The sequence below is a fragment of the Trachinotus anak genome, unplaced genomic scaffold (assembly GCF_046630095.1).
Source record: "Trachinotus anak isolate AG129_WGS33_773 ecotype Australia unplaced genomic scaffold, CSIRO_AGI_Tana_v1 ptg000011l, whole genome shotgun sequence".
Classification (NCBI taxonomy): Eukaryota; Metazoa; Chordata; class Actinopteri; order Carangiformes; family Carangidae; genus Trachinotus; species Trachinotus anak.
Window position 1 is genome coordinate 15,852,487 of NW_027273862.1, and position 20,116 is coordinate 15,872,602.

At 39.0% G+C, this 20,116-nt stretch overlaps 1 protein-coding gene and 1 long non-coding RNA gene across 7 annotated transcripts in view; one reads left to right on the plus strand and one right to left on the minus strand.

Moving 5' to 3' along the window:
* LOC139627759 (hepatocyte nuclear factor 4-beta-like) lies at positions 1-12,257 on the minus strand. 4 transcript variants are annotated; one of them, XM_071488845.1, is made up of 12 exons: positions 12,118-12,257; positions 10,937-11,021; positions 9,461-9,551; positions 5,978-6,143; positions 5,300-5,394; positions 3,752-3,858; positions 2,947-3,102; positions 2,662-2,749; positions 2,375-2,527; positions 1,090-1,347; positions 797-889; positions 1-524 (listed from the first exon to the last, which is right to left on the minus strand). In XM_071488845.1, the coding sequence occupies exons 3-12, from the start codon at positions 9,513-9,515 to the stop codon at positions 481-483; spliced, it is 1,215 nt and encodes a 404-aa protein (XP_071344946.1). In that variant the 5' UTR covers positions 9,516-9,551; positions 10,937-11,021; positions 12,118-12,257; the 3' UTR covers positions 1-480. The 4 variants fall into 4 exon arrangements, with proteins under 4 accessions (XP_071344946.1, XP_071344947.1, XP_071344949.1 ...); XM_071488846.1 differs by lacking the exons at positions 10,937-11,021; positions 12,118-12,257 and adding an exon at positions 10,775-10,793; XM_071488848.1 differs by lacking the exons at positions 9,461-9,551; positions 10,937-11,021; positions 12,118-12,257 and adding an exon at positions 7,609-7,981 and having other exon boundaries at positions 797-871.
* LOC139627760 (uncharacterized) overlaps positions 11,209-20,116 on the plus strand; it is a 17,972-nt gene continuing 9,064 nt past the window's right edge. The window contains exons 1-4 of one of the 3 annotated variants that reach the window (XR_011692621.1): positions 11,209-11,531; positions 11,641-11,677; positions 11,896-12,242; positions 15,453-15,542. This is a non-coding gene — a long non-coding RNA (uncharacterized lncRNA). The other 2 variants (XR_011692620.1, XR_011692622.1) reach the window with 2 other exon arrangements.

The window sequence follows — 20,116 nt, forward strand, 5'->3', positions numbered from 1 at the left end:
TACGAGTGACAGCTTTTATTTACAAAGAAAAACTTGACTCACAGGGGCTGACAAATCTTTCTCAACAGGCTTTTTGTGCCCTCTGCTGACAAAGTTGGGTCTTGCGCTTTAGCCCCAGATTCAAGTCAAGCATACTGTAATGTGTTTGCAGTGACTAAATTATGCTTAGTTATGGTTCAGCACAGTGCTGAATGTTATTAATCCAGTGATCCATGTCTCCTGTATAAAGTAGTGGGTCAAATAAATAAAGCAAGTTTTTTCTTTTTTTTTTTTTTTTTTCACAGTAATGGAAACAGAGTTGTGTGTGTGTGTGTGTTTGTACGTGGCTGAGGGTGTATGTGTTAGTCTATATTCTGTCTCGCACCCCTTCCCCTCCACTCCCTGGTTAAGTTGTTGTTTCTTGACGTGTTTCTTGGTGTGGACAGGCACTTCTGGTATTCTGTGGGCACACTGGCAGCATCGCCATGTCTGTTGTACACCTCAGTGCCAGTCGGTGTGGGCAGCAGGGAAGCCACTTGGAAGAGCTATGTGAGACAGACAGACATTGGCATTTACATTTAGCAGATGAGGGTACAGTGACTATCAATTAATTTAATGGAATCAAATGTCAGACGAGACCCACTAAATACTGAGGTGAATATATTTGTTATTTTGTCGGTAGAAAATAGTTCAACTTGATACGATTATGACAGGGAATAAAAGTATCTACACTGTTACTAATTCAAAAGTCACTGCTACTTATATAACCAGATGCATGTTCAAAACTGTTGTGTCAGGTTGATTTGTGTTCGCTCACATGTTGAAACATGAGAGATGGCAGAGGTGAAGTTTGTAGGTGAAGCTCTTTCCTGGTCTTGAGTCTTGTCGTTGCCTGAGAGAACAGGAGAATCTGGAGCAGGCCAATATTGAAAGTGAGAGCCGATGAACAAATAGCATACTGTCAATGGTAGATTGCAGTGTGAATGTACTACATAATGGAAATGTCTCGATTATGACATGGTCAACACTGCTTAATGCAGTTCAGGTTTAAACATAGCATATAATATAAATCCATTTCTTGCAAGTAAACACTATAGCAGTGTCTCTTACCTGTACGTAGTCCATTTCCTGTTTTGGCTTCCTCTCCCAGCAGCATCTCCAGCAGCAGGCTGTCCATTCTGGCCTCACCCAGCAGCTGTGCTAAGTGGAGAGTCTCCACCATCTGCCAGGCCACGCTCTGCAGGGGAGGCATGATCAGCAAGAGCTCCCCAAACCTTCCCCGCTGCTCACAGGTTGCTTCTTCTAATAGCAGTTGGGCCTGGAAACGCAGATGTCGAACCAGCTGAGGACTTTTCAAACCTGGACAGTCTGCAGGAGAAAAGTAAGAGGACACTTATTGAAGATGAGAGAGTATGACAAAAAAGACTATGAAGAAAAACAGAGGTGAATGAAATAAATACATATGGTTTAATTGTGCTGTAACTTAATTTTATATGACAACAAAAAGTAAGCATAACTTTTGGCATTACTCCTCTGAAAGATTTTTTTTACTTGCTGTCCTTGCAACGGGAAAGTATAGTTTTTAACCAGTCACTGCTTCAGTCCCTAAAACCCTTTCTCAAACTACATAATCAGTATGTACGTAATCAATATTTTATTGGTTCCAAGAATCCAATGGTTGATAAAACTGTGGAATTCAATGAGGCTCTTTTGGCTCCTATCTAAAATGAGGAGCCAAAGGAGTTCTTTTGGGCACCCTGATATCATTTTAAATAAAAAACACATTTTTGCAGGAAATCAAAAATAGTTACTGCATTTAATGTCAAACTTTTGTGAGGACATCATTAAATGTTATGAGTACTGTAGTCTTGTGTGCATACATTAAAACTACTTTGTATTGTCACAAAACAGCAGGGTAAAATGAGAGTAACAGATAATAATTTTTTCAGTGAAAGTAAACACTTTTCAATGAGATGAAAGATGTTTGAATCGAGGTTGTATTATAATCCCAAATTTGGGCTACAGTGTCTTTTTCTTTGCTGGGCTGTGTGGCAGAGTTGTAGTTTGCCTATTCAGTCCTCATGTCCTTTGGTCCTCCTGCCTATTCTTCTTCTGCCTCAGGTAAATGGTCCATTAAATTCAGCAGGGAGCCACCTCCACCTGACTGCCAAAAACCTCACCACATCCTGATATTATTAGAAAATCTCCCCAAAACACTCTGAAGCCAGACCAGACCACTCAGACTAAACTACACATGCAAAAGGCCAAGAAAATAAACAGATCCAAGAGAGAATGTCAAAAAAAGGTATTATTTGTCTGGTGCAATAAACGAGGTCAAGCGGAAGAACAGAAATTAGAATCCACAGTCACCGTCTCACAGACTGATTAGACTGACCTGGCGCAAAGACGACAATAGTTTTGAGGCAAGCAAACTCTTTGTCTGTGATGTCAAGCTCCCTGAGAGGTTTGACCAGCTCCTCTTGGATTCTGAAAGCCACTCTGGACACCTCTATCTGTGCACCTCTCAAGGGGATCACGAAGTCATTGCCTGCTCAATGAATATAAACATATCCTTTCATTTGCAAGATATTTTAGGACAAAGATACATGCTATGACTAAAATGCAATTCCTCATCACATAACTGAACAATGAAATAAAAAAAGAATGCAGCCAGTTTTATACCTAGAAGAATGAGATTGTTGTAAGGTAGAGAGCGTCTCGCCGCCCCTAGAAGAAGATGTTCTGCAGAGTGGGTTCGGAGCAGGGTTACCTGCAAACAGTTTTAAAATGCAAATTAATTGTCATCCAAAGCATCAACCTGAACTGAGAAATGTATACACTCATTGAGTAAAAAAAAAAAAAAAGCCAGTCAGCCACTGTTTATGCGTTAGATATATAGACAGGACAATAGACAGTTGTAAGTTAGCTGTTAGTATAAAAAGTTCTTTAGATATGTCCTCTTTGTACCCTATCATCAATTGGGAGGCTGCAAAACTCAGGGATGTGTTTTGCCCATTCCACCAGCAGGAGGAGTTGCTGCTTCATGGACTGAAACACGTCTCCCACACCAGCTGTCTTCTTGGTGTGGATATCATGGCTCCCAGGTGAGACCAACACTGGAAACTGAGCAGCGGAGCAAAAAGTGAGTTCACAGTGGACTCAGGTGATGCAATGTGGGAATGAACCTTAGAAAAGGTGCATGAGTATATGCGGGGAGGGGGATGAATGGGGGATTTAGGTGATGATGGTGATAGGTGTATGAGTGCTTTTGCACTCAGAGAGCTGTAAAGGCTAAAGCAAGACAAGGCAGGTAGAGGAGATTTGGGTGGATGGAGACCACATGATGACCAATATGGAAAAACACTCCACCAGCATATGATGTCATAGCTCATTTGCCAATCATGTAATTTATTTCTGTGCATTCCCTTTACATGCAAAAGCGTATATCTGGTTGTTATTATTCATTTGAAGGTAATTGAACATCGTCACACAATCCCAGATCAAGTGGTGCAATTAAATGGGCTATGATTAGATGGGGTCCCTCGGCAATTTTGTCATTGCTAAGGAGTAACTGAATCCAGCCTACAGCTACAACCTTTGCAGAATTTAATCGCTGCTTGTCTAAAATGTAACTTATATCCTCTTCGTCTCTGACCTTCATCAACATGATTTCCAGAAATAGTGCAGGGATCCCTTGGCTGGCATATATGTGAAAAGTGTCCGTATGTGTTGCAGAACTTGGTATATGAGCTCTTAAGCAACAGCGTGTTACCTGTTGCACACTGGCCTCTGCCCGCAGGAGCACACTGATGGACAGAGTGCCCACTGTCTGTCCCTTGGTTCTGTGACTGTTGATGCAGTCTCTCTCATTCTGAACAGCTGGAGATTAAAGAGAGGAAAGAACCATCAGAGACATTTCTTGGCTTCTCCAGACATCTGTTTTTTTTTTTCTCACCTCAGCTGCAAACATGTTCTGAAAGAAAAGACCTACTCTTTGCCTCCACAAGGTCCCTCTGTCCTCTGTGAAACTGAAGTTGTTGTTCATGCCAACATTAGCCATGCCAAATGTTGCCTAATTTGCAAATGTGGCAGAAATTGGAGAAAAAAAAAAAATCCTGCGCCCAGAGGTCTTTCATTTGGAGATTGAAGTGTATCTGTTTCAGGATGTAAAACAGCATAGAGTAATCAAATGTCACTGTCTCTAATGTGAAATGAGAAGTGATAAAAATGGGTACCTTTTGACTGGAATTAGGTTTTATTCCTATCATGTACACCTATCTTGATTTGATATATGTTGATGTAATATTCTTATGTTGATAACAGCTTCTTACATTTGCTGTGCACAATAAAAAGTGGGCGTAGATGCCTGGATGCTTGATAGTATGGATTATGTTTAGCGGAGGAGATGTCATCAAATGTTGATGACCCTGTGAAAGTCATTAGAAGCTGAGCAAGCTGGAAGACCTCAGACTGATTCCGATGTGGATTTACAAAGTCAGACAACAGGACCAAGTGCCGGAGTAATCAGTCATCAGAGCTGTCCTCTCAGCAACCAATCAGGAGTGTATTAATCAAACCAGAGGAGGAGAAGGAGCAGGGGGCTAACTCTCCGCTGCAATGACATGGTGCTGCATGACAATGTCAAAAATGAATCTTCTGTAGAGCATCAGTTAAGCCTGGATTGGGAGTAAACAGTTACAGGGAGCGCGCTCTGAGGTCAAGTTTAAAGTGCCTGATATTTTATTCTACAGCATGTTATGCTAACTAGGCAAATTACTGAGGCAAACTTTTTAAATTAGTAGCCCTGGCCCTCACTGCAGGGGATTGTAAGTAACATCTTTCCAGGAAAATGCAGAACAAATATTTGCCCATGCTCAGTCATGTTAATTATTCATGTGTAGAGACTATTCATGGCTCCTCTGATCACATCTTTCTTTCCCTGGATATCTGTGGGAGTTAGTGAAAGATAAGGTCAAAGATGCATATAGAACACATAAATACACACAGAAATCAATGACGACACACTCATTGTTGCACAAGAAATTACTAAACTAAAATATCTAACTAAAATACTAACATATCTTCTCCTTTATTAAATCACCCCTGATCCCCATTTTCCATTTCCTACAAACAGAAATGACACATTTTTAATGTAATGGAGTTCAGCAAATTATTGTTTGGAAGTTTTTTTTTGAATATGTATCTCAATGTTTCATGTAGGTTCTTGTGGTTCAATTACATTTTTAGAATTTAAACCTTGAATGTGCATTGTATTAAATAAAAGAAAGCTGCTTAAGAAGATAAAAACATTTCCACTGACCTTCCTTTTTCATTCCAGCTTTGAAACACTTTTGTAGTCTGCAGTAACGACACTGGTTTCTTTTGTCTTTCTCCACAGAACACTGCCTGTTGAACCTAAAAAAATATTAAATCAGTGGAATTTCCCTTTGCTATCTGTTAGAATATGTAACACAGTTACACATGTTTAATATTTTGAGGTTTAGGAATTGATCATATTTTGTGCTTGAGCCTTCACGTGCAGTGACCTGACAACTTACTCTGCACTCAGGGACACTTTTTAATCCAAGCTAAGACAAGACAGGATCTGTAGCATGATTCAATCAACAGCTCACATGGGAAAGCAAAAAAGAGCCTACAGCTATATCTCACCATTGATTTAGAGTCCCCTGTCATTATATATATGTTATTGCTTCCATGCCTGGACTGGTCCCAGAGACTGTGACTGTGACGGTGGTGACGTTTCATCTATGATATCTCACACTGCTGTACAATATGTGATAACTTTAACACCACAGAGAAACCTCTCACTTCAACTCAAATAAAGACTGTTTTGAAATTCTCAGTGTTCATTGTTATTGTTCCTGGTGTGCATTGTCTAAAATTGAATTAACATGTTGGTGGATATTAAGATATGAAATGAATACATTGTTGTTGAACAATGATCTGTTGTATTTAGAAAGATCTATGATGAACTCACCTACAGTTGTAAGTGTGGTTATTGCGAATGCTCCTCCTGAAGAAGCCTTTGCAGCCATCACAGCTGGATGCACCATAATGCTTACCTGTGGCTCTGTCTGCACATATGGAGCACTGAGTCCTACCTCCATCAGGATGTGATAGTGATGAGGTGGCTGCTGATGAATCTGACAATTAAAAGATAGTAGACACTTAAAATAAAGTATCACAGTATACAGTGGAAATACCTGATGAAAAGTTTGAACATGAGACATGTGATAGACATTAGCATTGTAGGGGAGATGGATTCTCTGAGACCTTTTATTTGGTTGCTAATGAATAAATAAGTATCTCTGAGCCTAATCTAACAAACCTCACAAGTATCTGAGACACATCACGCAGCTGAGAGAACATCAGCTTTGTTAGGAGCAGACAGACACCTTGATAGACACGATTATTCATGATGCCTTTTATCAACTAAGGCCCATAATGAATCTTATTCCACCTTTCTGAACAGAAATAACCTTGCACATGAACATGGCTATGCAGTAAGGTGTTGATTGTGAACTTATGGCCCATTGGGAATCACCTGGGCATTGTTTCATAGGTTTAGCAGGAGCAATGGTGTTGATAATAAAACCAGGGTTATAGGTAGTGATATCACTGCTCTATGTGACTGCCAGTGCTATAGGCCTCAGAGGAGAAGTGCTAGTTATTACTCAAGAGGAAGAGAAAACTCCCCATTTAATTAAAGCAGTTAGAGGTCAGTGGCAAGCCAAAGTCCACAACTCTCCTCTGGCTAATTTTACATTGGATGCTCTGTTTAAATTCTTCTTCCATGTTGCTCTAAATTGCATCTTGCCAGGGTTTGATTGCTGCAGGATTGTCTTTCTTTAAAAGCACTGACCGTCAAATACACGTTCTTGGTGCAGTGTTCTTGCACTGATGCCTGTACTGTACAGACCCTAGGCTATAATGTATGTAAATTGCATACTTAGTTTAGGGAGATGAAGCAGCTAGGGATTGCAATTTAACAGGGAAAATGCGTTCTCTGGTCAAAGATCAGTTAGATTGAATTAAGAGATTAGAATACATTTGCCTTGCAGTTATCTGAATTTGAAGAGCAGTCTGTTGGTAAAGCTTTTTCATTTAAAGTGGCAAGGAAAGGTCCTGATTCAGTTGAACGGAGCCCTAATTATAATGATGACAGGGGATAAGATTATAAAGGGAATTAGATCAGAATATAAACTTATGTAGAATGCTGAAAAGAGTCAAAGGACAGAAGGACATTTTTTTAAGTAAAAATACCAAACATTACCAGTTTCAAGATTCTCAGTTGTAACGATTAGCTGCTTTTCTGTTTTATATCACTGTGAAGTTTCCTTCGGTTTTGGTCCACTGCTTGGACTGAACAAGCACTTTAAAGACTTTGGACTCTGGGATATTGTGATAGGCCACAGGAGGACAGTTTTTTAGATCAAATACTTAATTGAGAAAATAATTGGCAGATTAATTAAAAAATGCTAGTTACAGCCCTAAACTGTGAATGATAACTGTAACAATTACAGTATTTTGTGGATTGAAAAATGATGACACTTTAGAGGGTTACAGTTACAGTCCAGAGTGATTTAGGTGAAGCTGTTTTCATCATACCTGTTGTATTAGTCTGCAGTGGTATCACCATTGTGTCGTTTAAATGCTCAGTGTCTGTGCTGCAATGAGTGTAGTCCAGATTAAGGATAGTCCCAGTAAGCTTCATGGTTCTGATGAGGCTCTATGTTTAGAAGGTTTTTTAAAACTGGTTGACAGGCAAAACTCCAACAGTATTGACTGTAACTTCCAGATCACACATTCAGCTCAGTTTCTCTTCATCATAGGAATCCCATGCGTGGGCTGTATCCCTTTCCTTCCTCCTTCTACAGTTGTTTGCAGCTTTTGTATTTGTCTTCTCGATCATATGAATGTTAACCTTCTTTACAATGTCACTTGGTGGTGGGTTCAAAGGCTGCTCTGTGATGGTCCACTCCAGTGACTTCACAGCACTGAAATTTGGCCCACTGTCTGTTTGCTTGTTTCTTATCAGTAAAGTATAAAGGGGAGAGTTCAGATAAACAAGACTCACTGTGAGGACCAAAAACAGATAAGACCTGTGAGAAAGATGTGTGACCCACATGTTACAATACATTCATGACTAGTTAATTTTATTGGGAAAACAAATGTCATCAAAAAAAGTCAATAGAGTCAAAGACGAGTCCAAAGGGTGCATGCTGGGATGTCTTGTATCGTATTTTAGCAGAAAATTTACATGTTATTCTCTTATCTTGAACAATCAATATGGCACAGAAGAGCAATGTAGCACAAACAAACAGAGTGGGAGACTTTTTAAAAGAGTTTGGATGGTATGTGATTAACCTTTGCTTCTAGTTTTGAGGTAAGTGATATAATACCAGGCCTCATTACAGGGAACACAGATGACATTTGTTTAATACAGACTTCACATCCCATCATATTGGTGTTATTTGGTGCTATTGATCAGCACCTGAAATCTATTACATATAATGCTAATCCACACCTCTTTGATTCAGATAGCACAAGTTTGCAAGATAGTTTTGCTGTCTGTTCAATCGCCATTGTAACAGAAACAGAAATGTCATGATAGCACAGCAAAACTATTCAGTCTGGATTCTTATTCAGAAATGTCATTCGGACCACAAGATAATTCACTACTGTGAAATCAGTGATTATTCAGTGAAAACAAAGACAGTCAGTTCTGTGGCAACTATAAAAAAGATCAAAGAAAATAAAGTTTGGCTAAGAACATTTCATGTCATTAAAATGGCCAGTTCACTGTTGTGGTTCTCTACATGAGCTCAAACACAAATACAAGACAGATAAACATAGCATGCGAGATTTTAAGCATATGTCAGAATGTAGGGACAGAGTTATGAAAAAGTGATAGATGGGGGTAAAGGTGAACGTGGTCACACCATTTTTTTTTCTTTTTTTTTTTTCTTTACAAATTATAACAAATTATATGTCAGACCACATATGAGCTTTCCCAGTACTGATATCCATCATGCTTTGGTGTAATGGGATTTCCTGGGTGAGTAGCACTCCTTCCCTGAATGTCACGCTAGGCCGCAGGTCAGACCTCCCCTGGCAGTGGCTCACATACTTAAGCTTTGTTTAGGTGATTGATAGATCATAAAAACCTCCAAGTTGTAAGGTGACTGCAGAATTGGCTTTGCTGGTCTGTGAGATTCTATCAGGGAAGAGTTAAAATGACCCATGAATATTGAATGTCCATCTTGTGAATTGAAAACATCCCCTTCAAAAAAAAAAAAAAAAAAAAAGCTATACCATGAACTACATTATACAGTAAAGGCCTAACACAGTTTAACTGAAAACTACAAATATTTTCAGTTCTTACAAATACAAAAAACATTTTGTTCAGACTGAATCAATTACAAAAAAAAAAAAAATGTTTACATTTAATTTTGTTCACCTTTAATTATCGATTCCCTGTGGGTGGGGAAGTCAGTCATGCAGATGAGCATCATTCAGGACAATGGACACAACAGGGTTTTCTCCATCCACTGGGGGGAGACAGAGTACATCGTTTCAGGGCTCCTTGTGAAACTGTGCTGAAGCAAATGCTTACCTAAGCACTGCATCATCAAGGTGGTTATAAAACACTTTTACAGGTATAAACTGCTTGTTATTTATTTGTGTGTCCCTGTGCAGTTTTGGTTAGTATGCTATATCATCAAAAAGTGTCAGCATCCACATAACTATGTATTTAAAAAAATATTTAAGCCCTATTAAGTGACACACAATTTAGTTGATGAAATATAATGACAATTTTGAAATTATTGTGCTTCTTTGTCCTCAATTAACCATTGTTAGATTATATTAATTCTCAGTGTGCCCCATATTTTGGTACAAACTCGTCAGTAACTCTCCTCATTTGTTTGACATACCTTTATGATGCAGATTTGTTTTCTCATGTTCGGTAATGTATACCAAATGAATTTTGATGAGTTTACAAAAAATTATTTGCAGTATTCATCCCTGTTTAAAAAGCCAATGCAAAGGTTTGATGGTGGCCTATAGACTCTGACCTGGCCAGGGACCTTTGTTGGATGATATTTTTCTTGTAACAGTTTAGTTTCACTATAAGTTGTCATGGGATACATGACAAACTCACTATATATAAATCAAAACTGGTGGCTGAATCTTCACTAACTCATTGACATGTAACTGCCCCTTCGCAGATCCTCCGTCCTGCTCTGACATACTGTCTGTCAGTCTCTGGATTATGACCAACTCCATGTGCGACGCTCATTCACATAAATTATTTATGCATTTACAGGAATGCAACAGACATATTCCTGCCTATTTGTCAAGTTATTTCTCACTGGGTATAAAGACAGGAGTGCTGCATAAAAGATAGCAGTTAGAAAACAGTAAATGAATGAAATCAAATATTCTGGAAATATTTGCTCTTTAGATAAGAACATTTTCTGTTGGAGCATTTCTCTAGTCCAAACAAGGTCTGACACATTTGTCTCTGTGAATTTGATTAATAAGGCTAGATCTCAGATCTCCACCTGAATACCAATGCAGTGATAAAACCTGAAAGATTAATACAATGTACAGTACAAAAAAGCGAAACCGCAGCCTTTGGAGTTTCATTCAAAAAAATGGGGGGAAAGTAAAACAAAGCAGCAAAAATTGGTCATAAAAGCATGGTAAGCACATGATTTAGTGGGGCGATAAAGAGTGGAAAGGTGGCCATTCATCATGGAGGCTAGCTCACCAGGAGAGGGCCTGTCACAGACACCACCAGGTCTGGGAGGCATTTTGAGAGAGAGAGAGAGAGAGAGAGAGAGACACACAGAGACAGAGACAGAGAGAGAGAGAGCCTTCAGTTGCCCCTTCAACCTGTTTGTTCCAATGGCTTTTCCAGATGGACACATACAGGCCTTAGATGGGTGAGGAGTGCTTTGTCTTTGCCGCTCTGCAACTCCATTGACACAGCAGTGTTGAGGGATGGATGTTGTTAACTGCAAAGTAGAGGACCAGACTTAAGAAAGCTTTGAGCTGCAGAAACACTTGATGGGAACAGAAAAAGCTTTATTGTGGTAACTTCAGATTTCCCTGTAACAATATAGTGTAATGTCTCAGCAAAAGGACCCAAATCTGGCTTGTAAAAGAATTAACTCACCTGCATTTTTATCAATGAAACAGATACCTGTTGTTTTACAGGCCAATGTAAAACGCCATTGATGCTTGATTCATAACTTCTGTATGAATCAAACTAAACTTTGCAGTTGCCTTACTGAGAGTGCTACGAGTAAAGACCACTAATAAGAACCACAAAAGGAAAACTGTCACAAAATATCAGGATTTGTTTATTTTCCATAAATCTCATCTCTCTCTCTCTCTTTCTCTCTTTTCACTCAGGTACATATCAAGCCAGTATGACAAGTCTGAGAGGGTCAGAGGACACTCTGATTTCACTATGTCCAGTCCACTGGGACACACTAATCCACTGATGCACGGTGTCCATTACAGTAGGCACATATGAAACTTTGTGCAAAATTCAGCATATTGGAAAAAATTTGATGTAATCTGATGATTAATTATAATCATTAGTTTTACATTTTACAATTTCCTACCTAGAATTCAAGGTCACAGAAAGAAGCTTTTCAAGGGTGCAGTAAGTACAAGGCAAACTAACTCGTACCCATGTGGGACAGAAATGTTCAGGGAGATGCACAGTATGGATATTTAGAATTTACCAATTTACTTTGCTTAACTAGTGAGATGGTATGACACATTTCACAAATTATTATTTTTCCTTGGAATAGACAATAATTTACATGAATGTTTTGTTTATGTTGACGCATAATAATACTTTTCTTGTTTTGTTTTTAGAGCAAAACAGTCGAAGCAGTCGCAAACTTGCACAGGAGTCAAACATTTCATTAATTGTGCAGCAGCGCACGGAAAGCGTCTCAGTTCAGCTGGAAAACAGACTTCAAGAAATATTAAAAGCCTCCTCATAGCAGTAAGACGCCCCGCGGGAGGTAAAGGTTTTAAAGGTTTAGCTCATTACATTATTTTCAGACAAAAAAAAAAAAAAAAAAATCTTTGTACCTCAACTACGACGCTGTTCGCTGGTGCAAAGTATCATTACAACAGTTAAGCTGCACTGAGCGCCGTAAACTGACTGGTCGTGACAGAAAACAGAGCAGCAGACTGGACCACCTTCAAAGTACCAGGTAAACACAAGCAGACATTTACCAATGTAGTTAAAGAGCAGTGGATTTGTCTCAGAAGAGAGGTCAGAAAACCAGACTTAAGCTAATTGGTAAATTAGTCAGGTGACCACAGACACAATTGTATTGCCGTGAATGTTTGCCTGTGCTGGATAATTAGCGACATAGTTACTTTATAGCTACCTTGGTGCTAGCAGTATAGGAACTTTATTAGCTCATATCCACCAAGAGCTATATGGCTGTGTTTTCTGAAAAATGTCACCTGGTGGACAGAATTTGGTTAATGCACCTTTCATCATTAAAACTGATCAAACCCCCCCCCCCCCAAAAAAAAACGTGTTTGGTAAAAATTTCAAAAGTGGTGGTAACTTCAATTGGTTCTCTTCAGTCCAAGCTCTGTGGAAAAAGCTCCTTCAGTTGTGTTTGGAGTAAAGGAGTCGACTTGACTGTATTATTTTAGAAACATTTTGAAGACAATAAAAGATAAATTCAGACAGTAGTCATATTAGGATACAGGTGTGGGTAAAAACTTGTTTGCCATGCTGTTCCATAACTATCCTTTGTCTCATGCCAGCGGCTAGATGGCTGTATTTCAATTTAAAGCATGTCCAAACTACATATTTATCATAAACGCATTTAATCATGAAACTGCTGTTTAGATGTTTGTAACGTTTAGTTTGACATTAATTGTTTGACATGCAGTTCACAGATTAAGGGCTTCCCACAATTGAGGGATGGAAGAAATTTAGAGATTTAGAGGTGTTGGTAGGTAAATTTTATGACCTTATGGAATCAGGCTAGCTGTTTCCAATCTCTCATGGTCATTATCCTCTCATCTTACTCTCTCTAAAATTATTTATATATTTGTTGTTGTATGGTATATTGTAAACACTCTCACCAACATGTAAATAACTCACAAATGTGGAATTTGTGTGAAAGAATATGAACCTCTCAAATATATTGCTGTCTTAAGTTGCTTTTTTTCCCACTCTTTGATAGAAATTGAACAGTTGGTAACATCAAAGCCCACGGTCACTGTGTCACTATGAACCTGAGATTTTGATTTGTCTTTATTGTTGTTGAATAAGTAAGTTGAGATGTGGGTTGAACAGACCACTGCCAACAGAAGTTCAAGAATGGTTCAAGTGGAGAGCCCCTTCTGCCTCTTTCCTTGTCAGAATTGATAAAGCAAATCTTTGTGTGGCCTTCGAAACATCCTTTCATATGCCTCCCATATGTTTTAAGGACTTTTTTTTTTTGTTATGTAAGCAAGAAACCCGACATGCTTAAAACTGTTGGTGTCAGGGTTTAATTACACTTTGAAACTGTATCTGACCATATTTGCTGTTTCTAAAGTGCCAGTGCAGAAAATGTGATTTTAATTCTGCGCTGTGGATGAATCTGTGTCACTTGCTTGTATTTTTTTCTGCAAATAAAAGAAAAACAGGGCATTGTGAAAAATGATTAAAAAAACCTTTTTCTAAGGTCCTCTGTGAACCAGCATTTTAATTAAAACCACTTGTTTTCAGACCTGTGCTTGCTATTAGTCATGTTTGAGGGATTATAGACAGCACTAATGAAAGTTAAAGATTAAATGGAAAATGCAGATGTGTGAACAATGTGTCTTATTTTATAGCATTTGCAGCTTTTTAGTAATTTTGAAAAACTGACTGACATTGACAAGGTCCCCTAAATCCACTTAAAAATAAAGATGACATTTTTCGGAAATAGAAAAATCTAGAAGGGGTTTCTTGGTTGCCGGTCAGCAGGGGAGCTCTTGAAGGAACTTGAAAACATGTTATCCTTTTCAATCACATTATTAGTACTGCCCAATAAATCCTCAGTTGGGTTATTAAGTTGAAACAAAATGTGTGTAAAAAAAAAAAAAAAAAAAAAATCACCATGACCATACGAGTGGAATGCTAATGTTAAGTTGAGACTGCAACTTTTTAGCCCTGATTTTCTGCTTGCCTACAGTTTTTGGAGATTGCAGAGAAAAGCCCTAGATCAGAGGCAAATCGGCACTCGATCACTGTTTGTGAACTGTTCAAAGGCTCGATCTGAGAGATTTACCGAGGCATGCAGACGCCTAAAAGATATCTAGCAGGCTAAATATCTGGACCTGTTGGGGCGTCCAAATCCAGTAGTGTTGTGACTGGCAATGAGTACGGCAACAATCTACAGCCAATGAATGTGGAAGATACAAAGTGAGGGGAAACCCGGGGAAGGAGTTGCACAGCATTAATCCCTGCTGCCCATGTATCCCAATCCATGCTCTCAAACATATTCTTCTCTTCTTTCCTCCTTGTTTTTTTTGCTGCAAATCAGTGCACAAACAACTTGGATCACTTGTTTCAACATCCATTTTCCAAAAAAAGAGAGAGACTTGTTGGGGATTCCTTGTGGTGAAAGATCTTGTTACCCTCTGTTGCCAATCAGTCATGTAGTGCGCAAACCATAACAATTCAAGATTCCTGATTACAAGACAGGTTGTGTGGTGTGAATAGTACAGGAATCTGACAGCTTTGGTAAGAGAATAACCTCCATGTCATAATTGGGCTGCTATCAAGTGCAGTATTCTTTTGACTGTCTGCATTGTGAATTGTGAGTGACCCTTGATCCAGAGATGGCATGCTGTCATTCAGGCCTCTTATAGCTACTTCCTCAAATGTCCCAGGACAGAGAAAAGGTCAGAATGGATAGCCTCTACCCCCTCCTCATTTCCTACTGCCCTTGGCTCAAATATCATATCTACACATGCTGGACCAGGCAGAGGGTTAGTGTTTTTGAAAAGCATGCCTTAATTAGACGGTACATGTATTTCAGGTATATTTCTTAAAATATGCGATCCTTATGAGAACTTCCAGAGAAGTTTCTTTTTTAAACCTACCACCTACCACCACCAGAGGTGTATTATTTAAAATGCAGTGAAGAGTTTCATCCAACTAGAGCAGTTAAAAACATGTTCTTGCTTGTGTCTTGATGAGAGACTGTGGAAACAAGTGAAGAATGGAAGAGCAGTTCATTTATTTTATACTGCACCCAGCATTAGAGGAAGGGAAGGCAATGATCAGCAGTGAGTCTGGCTGTTGGCCCAGTATGATTATTAAGAATTGGTACTGATAACTGCAAACACTGTATGAATTATGTCATGGCATTGGCATTTGTAATCACATATTTGCTTCCCCCTCTCTCTTTCTGTTTGTGAATCAGCACCCTGTCAGCTCTTCAGCAGATTTCAGAGAGGGAAGAGAAGGGAGAGAAAAAAGAAGAGAAATGACTGTGCAAGGGTTTCAAAACCAGGTATGAAAGTTTTTTTTTTTCTGTTCAAGATTTTGGCATATTTATGGAGCATTACTATAGGAGTGGGCCATTTAATGTTGCACACATTGTTCACATCAAGCTTACAAAAGCTGAAGGCACAGCCATGTGATCATGACCTCGCAGCTGAAGGGCCAAGCTGCATGAATCAAATGGGCTTCAGCATTTTTGAGAACTCAACACAATTAATAGAACCAGGTTATGAAAATAAAAAGATGTAGGAACATTACTTGTCCTAAAGCTTTGTGCTAAGCAGCCTAAGGCGCCCACACATTGCTGAACTGTAGAGACATGGTATGATGCAATTGCTTAGTCTATCAAAACACTTGCAGAGAGAGAGAGAGAGAGAGAGAGAGAGAGAGAGAGAGAGAGAGAGAGAGAGAGAGAGAGAGAGAGAGAGAGAGAGAGAGAGAGAGAGAGAGAGAGATAATAGGCCTTGGTAAGTTGTGTGTAGGATTTATTAAAAATGTAACTCTCATTCCTGCTGAGCTCCCTAAAGATGTTGTATGCATGATTGTGAATGGGGAATAGTGCGTGCATCATCACATTATCTTTAATCACATTACCTTCAGTCAATAGTACTTTTGTGTGAAAAGCAATAATGAGGATGAAATATTTGATATGCCATCTGGGAAAAAAAACTACTTACTTTTTTAAATATCTGAAAGTCAAATGTAATTTAAAAAAACAAAATGGCTCCATGCCAAAATAAAGTAACATTTATAGATAACCACCAACACCATGTCAGATTATTCCAATCTGTTAAAATGATGCTATGTTATACAATATCTGTGTGAATGCTAAGATGGAAACCTGCAGGCCTGTATTGTCCTGACTACAGAAATTTAACCACTGACTCCTGTGGCTGAGTCAGACGAAAATGTGGTGTGCTTTTACTCTGCTCGGCCAAATGTGAAATAAATATAAAGAAAGGAAAATGGCTGCTCTCTTGGCTGTACCCTTGGTCCCTTGCTCTTTGTTAAAACCATATCTCTGCTGCTCCATTGCCCCCAGCTACATTAAATCCTATTAAATTCACCTTCATTAAAGCAGTCCTCTCTAGTCCTTGCAGCAGCCCTGGTGCGGGCCTCTCAAGGACAGAGCAGTAATGAGGGTGGACTGGGTTTAACCTTGAAGAGTACAGGTTTTCATTTCCAAATCAATAACTTATGGTTCAAAACTGCCACTAGATCCAGGCTATAATTTTCAAGCATTAATTGTGTGGATTATGTTTCTCCAGCAGTGAGAAAGTATTTAACATGAAGCTGCAGTGTAGATTGTGCATTTATCATTATTTAAAAAATCTTTTTTTACTTTCTTTTTTACGATAGGATTTGATGGCTTGAACATTTTCTATATCTGTGGGTTTGTGTGCATGTGTACGCTATGCTGCACAGATGGGATAACTTAGGGAGATTGTATTTCAAAGAGTCTGCATGAGTATAAGTGATTAGGCTGTTGGTGCAATTTTCTACAGTGAAACCAAGCAGAGGGCAGTAGGCTGGAATTTCTCCTCAATCCAGTATTGCAGTTAAGTGTCGTCATTCACTCTAAAGAGGGAGAAATCTAAGAAATCTCTTTCACAGCTGTGTAAGACGAGTTTTGGCAGTCACCTGCTGTCAGAAGAAGTAGGAAAATATGAATTATGAATGAAAAAATTAACACGTGGACAACAGACAGACAGCAGGGACAAAAAATGCCTGACCTACAGTAAAGGCGTGAAATTGTTTGAGCTGTCATTTTCCATGTTTTAGTGGGACATTCTCTGTAGTGGGCTTTGGCGTCAGTGTCATATGATTGTATAGAAAGCATTAACTTGTCCTGCGGTGATAATTTCTGCCCGACATGTTCATAATATGAAATATTGGATCTTTTCATAAAATATGGGGGGGGGGGGGCTGTGGTGATCACTGGAGCTTAATTTTTTAATCAACTTCTCTCTTAAATGAAGCTTTATTAAATTACAAAGCTCACACAGAGGGAGTAGGACACAGGCAAAGATGGGCCAGTGTAAAAAAGAGCTTTGTGGGATAATTAAATAAAATTAATAAAAAACCCTCTGCTTGCATAGACTGAGGAGAATGGGAAGGAGAGGAAACCCAGTAGCCATTTTCATGCTCCGCTTTTCTTTCATTCTTTCTCATTAGGGTCTCAGGAAATTTACCATGTGGAATTATGAAAAGAAGAGAAGGATACAATGGCTGCAAGATATTGATGGATAGTAAATGAAGTGAAGTAAATGATAGTTACATTCAGTTTTTTCACATTTAGATTCATGCACAGTGTACGCCGAAAGTAAATATGTCTATTGTTGTATGTGAAGTCATCCAGATCATGATATTTCTTAGAGCTTTATGAAGGCAGCTGGACTTGTTTGAGGTTGTTGAAGACATTTCACCTCTCATCGGAAAGGCTTCTTTAGTTCAGTGCTTATTGCTGCTACTCTGCCAGAGAAAGGAGACGTGATCACATTTGGTCAGCTTACAGGTATGAGAGTGCAAACTACATTGTCATCCTTCAGAGACACACACTTATTTAACTTAAAATATCTCCTAATAGGAACTTCCTAACTACCCCTGTGTTTGTCATCTTGTGAATTGTACTTTAACTCTTAAAGCTCTATTAAATGGTATTTGTTACTTAATCTGTAATTTCTGGTGAAAGGCTTGTTTCATAATTTTTTCTGAACATGATACTTGGGTTTTCTGTCCATATCCTAGTTTAGGTCATTTTAGCAAAGAAAAAACAACAGAGAAAATCCAGGACTTAGGCAGAAAATTTGAACAGACACAAGTTTTAGATCCCTCCCCCACTTTCCGCCGAGCTCGAAAACTGTCTCCCAAGTCCCTCCCCTGACTAACAGAGGAGGTAGTGCACTCCAGAGAGCGTGCGCACATCTTAGCTTGGGTGCACGAGCATAGTATCCACAGCAACTGGAGACACCAGAAAGTATGGAACACACGGGAGTAAGAACTAGCCTATTCTACTCTCAGATAATGTTAGATATTGAATTTATACTTTAGGTAAGACTCAGCGTTTCTGTTTATTTGGCAATAGTCAACTTTGGGAGAAAAGCAAGGTTGTCATGTTTCTGAAAGTACAGCTTGTTTACATAGCCTAGGTTACAGATGAGTAACAGTTAGCATTCATTGCAGCGTTTTACTCACTGGCACTTTGATAAATGTGACATGTTTACCGGATAGAGTTTTGAAACCGAGGCACAGGCCTCAGAGGAAGAGTACATCCCCTCAGCCAGCCAACACTCCCCCTGGGTCTGATTGGTGGTATTGAACCAGGAGCAGTGGATTTATGCAAATTGCATTACAAGCTATAGGTGGAGCCAGAGCAGCCGGTTTTTTACCAAAAGTACCTGCTTAATGTACTACTGTCAGAATATAGTGACAGATTCAGCAAATAAAACAAAAAAATTGTTGCCTACTGAAGGTTCAAGACTTTGACATTGCATCCGTGTTGAAGAGATGACAAGGTTAAAGGGCTTCAGGAAAAATGGACTCCAGACTATTTGGAGGAGAAGGAATCTTGTCCACAATACTTTTTTCTGGCAAAAAGTTAGACCCCGATTCGTAAGAGACTGACAAAGAACAATGGCTGAGATTAAAAGTAAAGATACCCAACCCTTGCACACATTTAAAAAGTAACAATTTAAAAATATCAACACACTCCTCGTAATTGAACATATACCACACAAAAAATTCATAAGAAAGCAAAAAGTGCTTTTAAATTCTTTACCTAACTTTGGCTTCACTCAGAGTGATGCACTCAGCATTGGCTCAAGGCATTGTTCATCACATTAGACTGGTGCTCTAATCACACAGAATTGAGGGAAGTTTCTCTGTAAATAAATATCTGTGAGGTATCTCTTGGGAGGAGATGCCAGTGAGCACTGCTTCATCACATGTCCAATCCACAATTCCTAGAAATGGGCCACAGAGAACATACAGTATCTAATTCATTAACTTAGAGTCAGTTTCATTAATATGGTGTGACAACACTGAATAGACATGATTTTTATACTAGTTGCAATCTTGTCTTGAGAGACGTGTTTAGATAGATCTAATAATAGTTTCTTTCAGAACTGTTTAATATCAGCATATGCCATCCCTCTCATCATGAGACTTTATCTTTGAGGCTTCCTCTTTTTGGTCATGCCTCACACTTCAGTAGTGTGGGCACACTTCTTAGTCTTTAATCATCACAGACCCTGAGGTTAAGGGAATAGTGTGCAGCTCAGTAAATATAGGTCAAATGTGATTATCCTGCAAGGTCAGCATTGAAATTTAACAGCTCCTTCTTCAGCCTGTATGCAGCTAATTGGAGAAGTGATATATTGGCATCGCACAGGTCACATTTGTCTCCTATGGAAAAATATGAGATGGGTAGTTCCTCTTTATGTTGACAGGTTTTGTCTTGTACTTCCCATGAAGTATGGTTTAGTATATGCTACTCTGTGAGGCATCTCCCTCCCTACTCCGTTTTGTGTTTTATCCATTATAGGAGATGTGCTTGTTCTTCTTGCCTTGTTTTACTGTTGCCTT